Source organism: Scomber scombrus, chromosome 21, assembly GCF_963691925.1.
Source record: "Scomber scombrus chromosome 21, fScoSco1.1, whole genome shotgun sequence".
NCBI lineage: Eukaryota > Metazoa > Chordata > Actinopteri > Scombriformes > Scombridae > Scomber > Scomber scombrus.
The window spans coordinates 5,712,806-5,726,331 of NC_084990.1; the positions used below are offsets into that span (position 1 = coordinate 5,712,806).

The 13,526-nt window shown below is 38.0% G+C and overlaps 1 protein-coding gene across 1 annotated transcript in view; it reads left to right on the forward strand.

Annotated features, from left to right (window-relative positions):
* The window catches only part of uts2r2 (urotensin-2 receptor 2), a 28,201-nt gene extending 16,173 nt beyond the window's left edge, over positions 1–12,028 (forward strand). The window contains exon 9 of the mRNA XM_062442019.1: positions 10,727–12,028. Within this exon, the coding sequence (XP_062298003.1) occupies positions 10,727–10,878 (152 nt within the window). The 3' untranslated portion in view covers positions 10,879–12,028. The remainder of the gene's footprint in view (positions 1–10,726) is intronic.
* Positions 12,029–13,526: the final 1,498 nt, after the last annotated feature.

Below are 13,526 nucleotides of genomic sequence, written 5' to 3' on the forward strand. Positions count from 1 at the left end.
AGAGAATTGGATCAGTTCTCCGGGGAGCTTGTGAGAAATCAGGAAAGTTTCCGAGCTGGTCATTTTAAAGGAATGTGCCAGACTTAGTTCGCGAACTTCTTTAAGATGACCGTGGAATTGAATGGTTAATTTTCAGCCCTTTTTTGCTATGCCATTTATACCGCGCAATCCAGTTTAACTTTTCAACTTTATTGTCCTCGGTGTGGAAAGTCTGTCTCGCAGCCGGTTGATACACAGATCACGCACACCTCTGCAATGTCTCTGAGCTCAAAACCAACACGGAGAGATCTGGGAAGCATTCTGGTTTACTTACTGAATGTCAAAGAAAAGATGTGGAATTTCACATGAGGGCCAAGCTGGAAACCCTTTGTATAACTCGTGTCTAGTCAATTTCATGCATTTACTGTAGCCTAAAATCCTAACATTTTCTATGGGGGTTTTACAGTCTGAACAACATACGACACGCTTTATCATTGTATGCTTGATTGGGGGGGGGGAGAAAAAAATCCACAAAAATAACTTTAATGAGAGTAGACAGAATAATTACAATAGTCAAATTACAATATACAGAAACAGAATGACAATGTAAACATGTATTTTAAATAATAGACATTATCATAATAATATTATTGAAGGGCCTCTGCAGATATGTTTTAAGATACAGTAGCAGTCAAGCCTTTGGACACAATTTCTTACTCAATAATATGGAAACGTGTGTCCAAACCTTTTGACTGGTACTGTATATGAAAATATGAATAATAATTTGAGTGCAATGTGTATTTTCCTCAAGTTCAAGTCCTCATTAAAATGCTAAAATCACATCTCCCCCTTCTGCATAATTAAAAAGTCCAGAATCTCTGAATATGCAAATATTTTTCATTTCACAAGTGTAACTGCTGGACACAGTACGTCTCCTTCAACTCTCAAGTCCATTCTCAGTGTGTGTGCACTGGAGGCTTTGTGAAGTTTCCATATCACACTTGTATAAGTTGCATATTGGACCAGGACTAGCTCCAAACTAATTGTGATGTCACAAATCATGCTGTAGGTACAGCAGATTTAAGGTGAGCACAGAGAAACTTTTCTCCTTCAGCAGATGAATGTGAAAACAAGCTCAAACATCCAGTTGTAGGAACAATAAACAAAGGCATTTTTGAGTGGAGGGGATCATAAATCAGTGTAATCATGAGCAATTGAACAAGTGGAGCAAATGCATCCCCATTATTCAATTAGTGGAAGCAAAGTTATGGTTTTGCTACCACACTTTGTCTTTTTAAAAATAAATGTATCATCATACAGGCCCTGCAATTACAGGATTATATTTAAGCAGCCTGCATCAATGGTCATTTTACTATTTGCAGCAACTGATAAAAACAAGTTATGAAAAATGATGATGAGTGCAGTGAGAGACCAAGCAGAGCTTTTCCTCATTGCACGTAAGTGTTTGAATAAAGAAACAGTCAAATGTTCAGTGATGGGGAGTGGCTTACTTAGACTTCAACAGACCATTTTGCTTAGTTTAAGTTTTAGTCAGACTTTGAATAGAAGCGTTTTTAAGTACAAGGAAGCATCACTCTGTGTAATAATGACTCACCCAGCCACTCTGCACTGTGTTTTCATTATTATGATTATTCAGTCATTTTCTCATACAGGGTAGAGAGGCACAAGTTAAGTCTTTTAAGTCTTGAGGAGCAAAAGTCACTTGAGTTGTGCATTAAAATAGTCCTCCTTGAGATCACGTAGGTTAAAATTTGAACTACTTCAGCTGGTACTGCTATTGAGAATAGCTAAAACTAGAAACCTGTGTGTAAAATAAACAGATGGGACTGGAATGAGAGAGCTTTTTTGAGGCCTTTTTTTCATCCAGATAGTTTGTCTATTAAGAAATGCATTATTTAACCAGTTACTGTATAATTATCCAAAACATATTGTGATGTGTCTATTTAATTAATATTCTTGATTAACATTGAATAACCAAGTAAACCTACTACCATTTTAGGCTGCAACATGTTTTTATGAAATATCATTTCAAATATGAAATAACCATTCTTCTTATAATCATTTCCTGACCTTATCCAACCAATGATATACTGTTCTTGATGCATTCTTGGTTTTCATATCACCCTCAATCTAGCTAATCTAGACTAGTACAAATAACTGTTTCCGCGATGAAATCTAAGAGATTATGTGGTGTAGAAATACATGAAATTTGTTTTAAATTACAATGTTTTTTCTGGCTGAGGGCCTTCTTTTTGTGGAGCAGTTTATACAAAAGTGGAGGGTTGTATGAAAGTGGAATGCCGGCTCTGTCAACACTGTTTTCTACTTGTCAGCGGCACACATTTACATGTTCAGGGAAACACTTAGAAATGCAGCTGTTTTAAATGCTGATGCGACTGAGCCTTTAAAGATTTTCAGAGAAGATGCTAGCATTGTATAAATAGAAGTATAATATGAAATAACCCCTCCTTGATCGTATCTCCTGCCCTGTTCTCTACAAGGGCTCTGAAAACAGTGTTGCACCTGAATAACTGAAGGCATAGTCAGTCTGTTCAATATGGAAACATCTCCCGAGGATGTTACCTCTTCCTGGAGTGTTATTTCCTCTGTGTCATATCTGACAGTAAACCATCCTCTGACATCTCCCTTTACCTTGTCCCTTCTTCCACTTTCCTTCCATGCTCTTCCTTTCTTGTCCTTATCTCACCCCCTTGTTCATCATCTCTTACCCTCTTATACAGTTCCTCTGCCACTTTTAATCAATCCACTCCATCTAACTCCCCATGTGCCAGTCATACACAAGCTCCTCACTCAGTCAGTGAGCAAAAGTTTGGGTAACTGACAGTGTCCTATGACGGATCGGCGAGGGATGTTGACTGAAGGACATATGGTAATGAAGAGTGACTGCAACTGGCGCCTCACCTCCCGTGACAGGTTTGTGTGAATTGCGCAGCCAGCTTGCATCAGTGGAGTGAGAATAACCTCCACACAGCAGAGAGAATGGTGACAGGCTGGTCCCAAACCCAATGATGAAGAAGAAGAAGAAGAAGAAGAAGAAGAATGGAAGGGATTTGACAAGAGAGGAGCAGAGCGAGTTCTTTATAATTCTCAGTGGAGCATTTAAAAGAATCTAAATATGACAGACCTGTCAAAGAACCCATCCACTGTCACTGTGATTTTTATTTAAAGAGATGCATCAAGGAGGAGGCACAGCAAAAAAAGGCCATGCATAATACATTAATGGCCCAGATCATTTATTTTGCTCTGCTAAAACACACCTTTGCTTCATTGACAATCTCTTGCAGCTACATGCTGGACAGTTGATTGACAGATTTTGACTTGTTGAGATTCTGATCCTCATATCTGGACAGGTGATTAGTTCACTGAGATAATCACGGCTCTTTCCAGGTAACAGTGACGAATAAGGTTTAATTATAACTCCAGGAAGACAATCAGGACTTGGCTGTCAGGAAGAGCAAAAGTCAAGAAACTAATGACAGTGAACATCAGGCGGATGGAGGAGGAAAAAGTGGAGGATAAGAGGAGAGGAGGGGGAGAGGGAGAGAGATGACTTATGGATTCTGCTGAATGTAAAAGCGTGCCCTATAGGGAAAGGAGAGAGATGAGGTAGAGGGTGGGCAAAGACAGAAAATGGCCAGGAGATAAACGATGAGTAGATATGTGATAGAGAGATATGGTGTTTGGCTGGGAATGGCTGATACAAGCGGAGCAACAGAAGGGCAAAGAGCGAAAAAAAAGGCACATCTGCCAGTCAACAGAGCCAATATGGGTTAACCTGCCAGCTTAGAGAACCACAGGGGGATTAGATAACCTCAGCAGGGCTAAAACCACCAGCTTGACCTTGGCGGCGGCGCCTCTGCGAGCATACAGAAACTGATTACAGTGGGAATGTGTCTGGACTGCTTCATGGTGCATAATAGGGCTGATTCACATTGTAATGCTCTTGCATCTACATGTGATATTAAATAAGGGTCGCTAACAAAGAGTTATTTTCATTATCGCTTGATCTCGCAGTTATTTTAAGAGCATAAGTGCTGGACTACTGCACTTCCATGCAGTTTGGATAACTCTCAAGAGGCTTTGATTGGTCTGAATGATCAAATTACAGGCAAACTTACATCATGAAATCATGACTTTCAAAACCGTATTATGAGTCCCTCTCAAAAAGCATTCTATATTCTCTATTATGAAACCTGTAACTTCTTTATTGTTAGCCCCTTTGTCAAACATCCATTTCTTTCAAACTCTATAGACACTTCAGGCTTTCTGTTATACATTTGTAGTATCCAATCCAAGCAAAGTTAACTGATGACACACCAGGGTTATTTCTTCAGACCACAGAAGACATTATGAAACTGTGACTACTCCTCATGATTGGTAAACTGACCTTATTAAAAAATATATAGGTGGAGTTGCCCTTTAATCATTTAAAATGGCATAAATAACTGAAAGGGGGTGTCTTCACATTGCTTCCTCATTTAACCGACCAACAGACTATAATGCAAAGCTATTAAATTCAAAATGTTAAACACAAAAAAGAGAAACTGAGACTGACTTCAGTTGAGTTGCTTTGTTGGTAAGCCTCCCAGAACTCTTCTCATCTCATGATCAAACGTTACAACATTCATTTTATATTAAACGTGGCCAACATAATAATAATGAAGTCAACATATGTAGAATCCCCGTGAGCAAAAAGTATCAACTTCAGACTGCTCTCAATGCTCGTTTCTTTTTTCTACTTTTAGCCTTACTTGATGTCAGCTCGTGACAGATTTTTTTTATATGGTCATCTAATATACACAGTGCAAAAGTTCACTACCACTATGCTATTATTATGGCATTTTTTCCAATGTCTTGGGGGTAATCATGCTGAGCCATGACATGACTGTTTACCTTCAACAGGTAAACAGTTGTTTACCTGTTGAAGTAGTTTACATGTTTGAGGTGTGAGTGTGTGATCATCGTGGCTATTTCTGCTTGTATTATTTGGTTTTTAGCACCACTAATGAAGATCTGCTAATTCAGTAGAGAACACATTTAATTTCCCGTAAATTTGTCACAATAAAAGTCATTTAAAAGCTTTTAATCTGAAGCAGTAAAGCGGGAAATATTGGGTTTGCATCGGCACTAACTTAATAGAATAGAATAGAATAGACTTTGTCATCCTGTGCCGTGCCTGAATATAAGAAATATAAAATAGACCGTAATAAATACACAAACACACACACCCTTACACAATCATCCCAATTCAATAAATATATAAAAAACGTGGGCTCACTGGAAGGAAACAGGAGCTAAAACTGCCTGTTAAGAGACAGAGGCTGAACTGAGAGGCTGCATAAAGCATGCGAGTCACACAAAGCTACTCCAGTGGAGTCCCAAAATAGAAATATATAGAGCTGGAAATGAGCATAATAGGTCCCCTTTAATTGATAGATGTCATCTTGATGATGATAGATGACGCCCACTAAACATGATGGCTTTACCTGTATAATAGCACCCCTGCTCTTTTTCCCGAAATGTCAAATTTCAATTTCATAAAACTGTATATGCCTTCTTGATGTTTGTTGAGGTGGTTTTTGTCAACCGATAATTAATTAATATAGTCACTTTATACATAAGCATAGTTATTGTAAACATGTGTCACCACTGATGAGAACAGTGCAAGCCTCTACAGGCTTGAACGCTGCTCTATATACTGATGCATGGTGTGGTCGGAAACAAAAACAAAGTGCTTATATACTTATCAGCCCTCTTTGGGGTTTTAAATAGTAGCTAAAGGTTAAGCCACACAGTCAACCAGGTAGATAAATCAGGGAATGCAATTTTTAAGCCGGCTTTTAATTCAACGTCACCCTGTGTCATCTACTTTGAAGTTTTAAACATGTGTTTCCTTATGTTCTTGAGAGATTCTCTTAGCACCTCATTCCACCCTCCCTAGAGATGCCTCACAGCCTGTGTGATTCATCCTCCACTAATTATGAATCTGTGGGAGTAATCTATGACTGGACAGTGCATCCATATTGTACATGTTGTGACTGTGCTTGTAGTGTTAATGAGTATTTTGCTCCAGCGGAAACATAAAGGTTCAAATCAGTGATGTGTGGCTTTTATTAAAAGTAAAAATAGACTGGAGGCATGAACCAGGAAGCAGGAGTCTTTTTGATTATAAAGTTAAGTAGTTGTTCAATGATAGCAACTAGATTAACAGTGAATTAGAACTTAGAAGCTACGATTCTTAACCACGGTTTATACTTGAAGGAAAGAAAAAACTCACATTTTAAAAACCTCTTTGATTTAATGCTCCAAGTAAAGTAGTATACTGTTTCTGCAGTGCATTTCCCATAGATCACATCCATCAATCAGTGATTCAAGGCGTGTTTATCATCAATTCCTGTTAATTACATTTTCTGTAGGTGACTTTTGTGTGTCTTTCTCTGTCTCTTGTCTCTCTGTCTCTGAGCTGTGGCTGCTTCCCAGCTATTCTTCTGTTCACCCAAAACAAACTAAAAATGTAAAATGCATTAGCTCTCCTGCAAATGTCAATAAAAACCTAATTTAAAAAAATCAAACCACTTATTCAATTACTTAAAAATAGCTTAAGCAATTTATGTTTTTGGAAATTTCCTATTAAGGTTGATAAAAGAGTGCATTACCACAATTTTCTGGGAACAAGATAGCTTTTTTGGCATGAGAATTTCTGAAACAAACAAATAAGTTTGCTACTTCTAACTAAAATACCCTGCAAAATGGGCCACCCAAGTGCATATTGTGTAATCTGTTTTTCACTCTACGTTACATCTCCCATGTTATGTAGAGAGCTATTATGTACCACTTGTTCCACATTTCAAAAAGTAAATTAGACCTTTTAGATATCCACTCATGGCGGTGGTTGGTTATCTTTGTCATGACATTGCTTTTCTATCACATCTTCAGAATTGGCTATTACGTCTTGTCAAATCTAAATTTACGCAAATCACTTTTGTTGTCCACTTCTGTGTTGGTGATAAGAGGGACCATTATCAGAGAGAAAGGGGAGTGGGGGAGTTGAGAGGTTTTGTCAGACCTTTTTTCACTGCTCACAGGAACTACAAGAACAGATGTATAATATACAAATGGGTGAAAAATGAATGCAAAAACCAACGTAGCATGGACTCAGTCCACCACAAACCTCCAGAGCAGCTTCGGTGCTCCTAGCCAAGTCTGTGGAACTCTACTGAAAGGATGGACACCATTCTTCCACAAGACATTCCCTCATTTATATAAACAACTTTAATTTAATCTAATCAGGTAATCTCATTACGATCAATATGTCTTTTGCAAGAGAGACCAAAGCAAGGCTGATGGAAAGAAAAACAAACGTAGCCAGACACAACAAAAGGACATAGAGCTTCAGAGACATTCACCGACATCACTAAATCAATTTGAAGATTAAAGTTTATATTTTATTGTATAATGGAGATGGTGGTAGAGCATTGTCTTACATGTTGGTCCAACATTTTTATTGGGTCTTCAGTTCAGTTGAGATCTGGTGACTGTAAAGTCTCCTGTGTTTTATTTATATAATTGTCATACTCGCCAAACCATTCAGAGATCCCTGATGCACACAACCATCTGCATTTGATATATTTCTCCAGCTGTAGATGTGTAACCTTGGCGGAAATTGGTATTCAGTCTTTTAAAATGGTCACCATAGCCTTTTAACTTCAGTTTTTTTTTGTTTTTTTTTATATTATACCAGGAGGACTCCATGAGATGAACAACACAACTCATGCGTCAGATGCAAAATTGAGACAGTGACTCTTGTACACATGTTTGGAAATGAATTAAAACCATTACTGGGAATCAAGGGTTCATATATTTTTCTCCTCTACACTTATACTGCAGGCAAACTGCTCCCCTCTGCCATTTGATAAGAGGCAAAGTTTATTAAAACAGCCTTGATTCCTGGAAACATTGCCATGGCTTAGGGGAATAAAATTCCCACTTCTACATGACTCAAGAAAATACTTTCATATATAGCCTCAGTAAGATTGCTTATTTTCTCATGCAATCCAGACCCCTCAAGTATATATTGAAACGACTTCAGGCATTATTTGGTAAATTACAGTTAGGTACATAAGATAACTACTTGTGTGACAGCAGTTACACAGTTTATATTTTCCATTAGAAGAGATAATGATCAGATACTGCTGTCGTCTGGAGGAAATAGACATAATTTACCACATTATTTTCTCAATCATCAGGTATTTCTTTTTTTTTCCTTTTTCCCTTTGGGCACAGAGATATTGTACATCAGGAGTGGGGATTAAATGAGAGTAGCAATGTTGTTGCAACAGTGATGGTTGAAATCCCTCAATATCCTGTAGATATTGTAAAGCTTTTACCGTTGCCATAGAGCTACAACTTATATGACCTGCTAGAACTATGAAAAGTTGCATGTTATGTATGTATTGATAAGTTTAACTATTTGTTTTGTGGCCATTTTTTAAAATAGAGCTCCCAGTAGTTAAAATAAACCAGCACCAATACATGGCAGAGCTTACTAGAAATCCTACTGATATGGTGTCTCCATACTGTACATTGAAAGCGCTGTGCAAGAGCAATGTATCCTTAGAAATGTATGTCCAAATTTGATGCGAGTGTTTAAGGAGCAAATATAATTGATTTGCTTTAATTTGATTGATTGATTCAGGCAATATTTTTCAGACACCTATACAAATATTGTGCTTGGAATGTTGTTTTCACACAAAAGGTCAATTACCTAGCTAAAAATTCTCAATTTTTTTTCTTTTTCCTCTTTCTACATTATTGAAAAATCCAGAATCTGAAGTATCAGCACAGGAGGTTTTCAGATTTACACACTTGTATAAGTTGTATACTGGTCCACGATTGGCTCCAAACTAGTATGATAGTATAACACCTGAAACATTTGTATCTGGGGTTTCCATTGGTAAAAAAACAAAATATCCAAACATATGAGGGCTGGTCTGATCGGTAGCATAGACTACTGTTACTGAGACACAATGTCCTGTAAATGCCCTGGAAATAAGTGTGAACCCTCTTGAATTCCTCTGTGAATAACCCTCCATTGTGTTGCCACTAATCTGCTCTGCCGAATGTAGTGAATCTGCTGGGTCCTTCACAGTAAACACTCGGAACGCTTACAATGACAAGTGCAAGGGATTATTTTCAGAGATTATTTCATTGTGCAATTATCTAAAGCCGTGTGGCTAATTTGAGCACTTGAAAATGCCCTCTTTTTCAATGACAGAAAACAAGCAGACCACCACTTATTGTCTTGCTGCTCACACTCTTTTGTTTGTGCATTAATTCTTCGTATTACCCATTCTTTGGTTTTTCAGTGTAAATTCCATTGTTTAACTCTGAGCATTGATTTCCCCTGACATCCTCAACTAATGCCTCACCGGGGGGATTTACACACACGCACACACAGATTGGGGCACAATAATTCCAACTTTTTATTCATATTCACATAATGAGATAACCCCTTCAAAAGGCAAAGAAAGTAGAACTTTTATAACGAAACAAGTATCTGAAAACTTTTCAAAAAATAAATCTCTTCATTATAGGATACAGCTGCAGACTAGCTATGTAAACTTTAATGAACATGTCTATTTAAGACTGAGCAGGTTTTGTTTAGAAGGAACCAGACTGGCTGTTTAATGGCAATAGCTCATTAGCTGGCCCAGCGAAGCAAACACTCTCATAAATGAAGAGAATTTACCCCCCGAGGCAATTTCACCAAACTCACACTGTGTGTAGGTCCAAGGAAAAGAAATTTAAAATCAGACAGTCAAAGGAATGCATTTCAGCACTTGCTAAAATACTGTCCCGGAATGAATCGAGCGTGTCCTTATATTAACTTCATCTCTTCATGGTTCCAGTTTCTTTCTTTTTTTGTGTGTCACGCTGTCTCTACAAATTGCTTTCAGCTCAACAAGAAATCTGCATCCCTCACTTGTAAAGAATAGGTCAACATTTTGGGAAATTCTCTTATTTACTCTCTTTTCTTTCTTCCTTTTAAAATCTCATGTTTGTACACTAAGTACAGAGCAGGAGTCAGAGCATGGTTAGCTTAGCTTAGCATGGAAAGTGGAAAAAGTAAACGTTTAGTTTGGCTCTGTTAAAGTTGTTAATGAACAAAGGAATGTAAATGTACCTTTTTTATGTTTTTATTTTAAGGGGAGTTATGTTCATGACAGACAAAAGTTTAGCTGTAGTCAGGACGTGCTAAGTGTAGCTTAGCATAAAAAGTAGAAGCAGGGGAAAAGCTGAGTTGGTTCTGACAAAAGTCCAAAAATATGCTTTCCAGCACCACTAAACTCAATTTAAATGCCAAATCTCCTCATTAAGTGATACACCAATAGAAACATAAAAACAGTAGCTTCACACAGGACACAAACCTCTGCTTCTTGACCATACTGAAGAGCAGCATCTCCAGCTATTAACTCCAACAAATAACTAATGGTCTTTTTTACATTAATGTTCATGTATGAGTTAAACAATATATAAAACATACTGGCTCCAGCTCAGTACAATACACAGACATCAGGTTATTATCAATCTTTTTATCTCACTTATGGAAATAAAGCAAATACTTCCCACAACATTAAATTATTCCTGTTGAAACATTTTTCTCTCCTCTTTTCCTATCCATTCCCTCCTTTCCTTCCTTTCCCAGGACGAGTCTCTTTCTTCTCTTCCGGCTCGGAGAACCTCCACCGCGTAGAAAGGGTGACATGGGGGACGAGATACGCCATCACCGTGTCCTTCACCTGCGATCCTGCACACGGCATCTCCGACCCCGCCATGCCCGAAGACACCCATGGGTGACGGTGACAGCGCTGCCCACTGGCTCGATGAAGCCCTGCAGTAGAGATGGGGAGCGTGGGGGTAGGGAAAGAAAGAGGGGAGGAAAAGAGTGATGAACTGCGATTTTATACGTCGGTTGTACTTGCAACAATCATAAACTTTAGCTGCATGGTCAATATCTCTAATTTATTTTTATATTATAGATATTGACCTGCTGTCTGTTATGATTGTGCCACAGAAAAAAAGGCCACATACTTGCACCCTCTCTTTTGTTAGAGGTCTTTTCTTATTTTTTAGACCCTTGTCTATTTTTATCCAATTTTCTACAGCAGTAGCTTTTTTTTAAATCATAATCGCTGGTATTAGACCTGTTTGAGTTCCCCACAGGTTTCCACAATCCGCTCTTCTTGATCGTTGGGGGTTGGCTTCAGCAAAAATTGCTTCTCGGCTAAAACGGTTTAAACAAGGCTAAAGTGGGATTGTGTTTTTTTGGCATGTCTGTGTATTTTTTTTTTTATTTTAAGAAGTGAGCTGTCAATTCCTAAAAGAAGAGATATCAATCTGGTGAATCACCTACTGAATCACAAAGTCTCCACTCACTGTGGCCCCCCCATAGGAATACTCATGACCCAAGAGGTGTTTTCTTCTAAGAAGAACCCTCTTCTTATACAGGAGTGATTGCTCTTTCTATTACTTTACCATTTGTTTCAATTTGGTCTGTGAGAACGGTCTGAAATAAAATACTGACGGAACAAAAAGTTTCTCTCTCTCTCTGTCTCTCTCTCTCACTTTCAGTACTCAAAGTTATTGGTGTTTCTTCTGTTTTCTCTGCTTGATTATTAAGAAACCAGCACACTTCACTTGTCAGAATAGTATTTAGTTTTTCATTAAATGAACAAGTGTAATTCTTGTGTACACCTTTTATTGATTTCTATTGGAGTCTTATCTGCTCTTCCTGTGAGTTCCAGACACTTGCAATTGCTTGACTGATCAAACACATTCATCTGTTCAAGAAGTCATTGTGCTTGCCTTTCTTATTTTCCGCACAGCTGCTCAGGACAAACCACTGTCTCCGTTCTCATGTCTCCTTTATAGATTCTAGACTCTAGTGTCCATCATTGTGTGTATACAATATATGCCAAAAAAGGGCTACTTTAATCTTTACCTTTTATAATAGCATTAAACTTGTCTCAAAGTTTGACGTCGATCGTATGATTTTCAGAGTTGGTCATGGTGGTCTATGAAGTGGGCATGATGTGTCAAAACGTCAGTAGCAGTTTGGTTTCCAGTAATCAAAACCTTCTGTTTACTCTTGTTGCATGAAATTTCAATCACTTCTCATTGCATGCAGCCATTTTCCAGTAATCATGACAAAACTAAATCTGTTTACAGCAAGTCACCAAGGGCTCCATATGTGATTAGGGGCACCTAATCTTTCTGTGAATCCAGTGACTTTTATTTACTTTGGCTCTTTACTGCAGGGCATTGTTTGGGTACATTATGTTTATGTTGGCAGCTCTATCTTGAAAGTCAATTTATAATAGCAGCAGCTTACTTCCACATTAAGACCGTATCAGTGGCTCTGCATGTTTTAGCCGATTTACTACACTTCACATGCACTTTACATTCAAACCGTCTAACTAAAAAGTAAGTCCCCCCCCCCCCCCCCTTTGGCTTCCATCTTATTTATGTGCAATATGAATGAAAATGTATTTGCAAATAAGATCAACACTGCATCCCTTTTTGTTAAAGTTATACTATTTGTCTGGGTAATGCACATTTTTAATACTAATGAAGTTTTTGGCCCCTAGAGCAGTGGTCTCCAACCCTGCTCCTGGGGACCTAGACACAGTCAACATTGACATGTTACCACCTTACGAAGTTGATTTGACAAATATGTTAGCAAACAGTTCACACTTCCAGTAGATACAAAGAAAGGTTAGCATTCATTTGCGGTTTTGGTTCTGATTATGTGACAAATATGTCCAATATTCACTCTCTGTTTAGCTCTAAATTAGTCTCCACTAACTCCTATGAAAGAAATATTGTTCTGTACCTTCTATAAGAGCTCAGAACTGCAATGTTCACTGGATACTCACTAAATGTTATTCTACTTGCTGTCTGATGCTGGGCCACTGTGGGTTTATCAGAGCAAAGTTAATGAGAGTGGTGAGAGCAATCAATAATGACTGAATACGCTAAAATGCTTCATTTAACTGGAGAATGATGGTTCGGTGATCATGTTCTATAGGTTGGTCACTAAGAGGTACCCCTTTTGCACAATGCACAGTGATTTGACCCATTGTTAATACATAAATATTGACAAGTGCAGCTTTGAAATGAAATTACCACACGTTAATAACGTAACATAGATTTTTTTTAAATGCAGGCTTGGTGTTCAGTGTAATAGAGTGTGCCAACTGAAGCAAAAAGCCTTCAGAAAAAATGTAAGGTATAATATATGATTTGTAGTTACAGCTTCTTGCTAAGCTTGTAACATAATCCCTACATTTACTTTGACTCTGAACAAAGTGCAAAGTCTTGTGAATTCACATTGACAGAAGATACACTAACAAGTACTGTGCCTACAGCACAATATGGGTCTTCACAGCTCCTGAGAGACCGATTATCACATTCATTAATGTTGAGAAAAGCGTAGCGGTAGGACT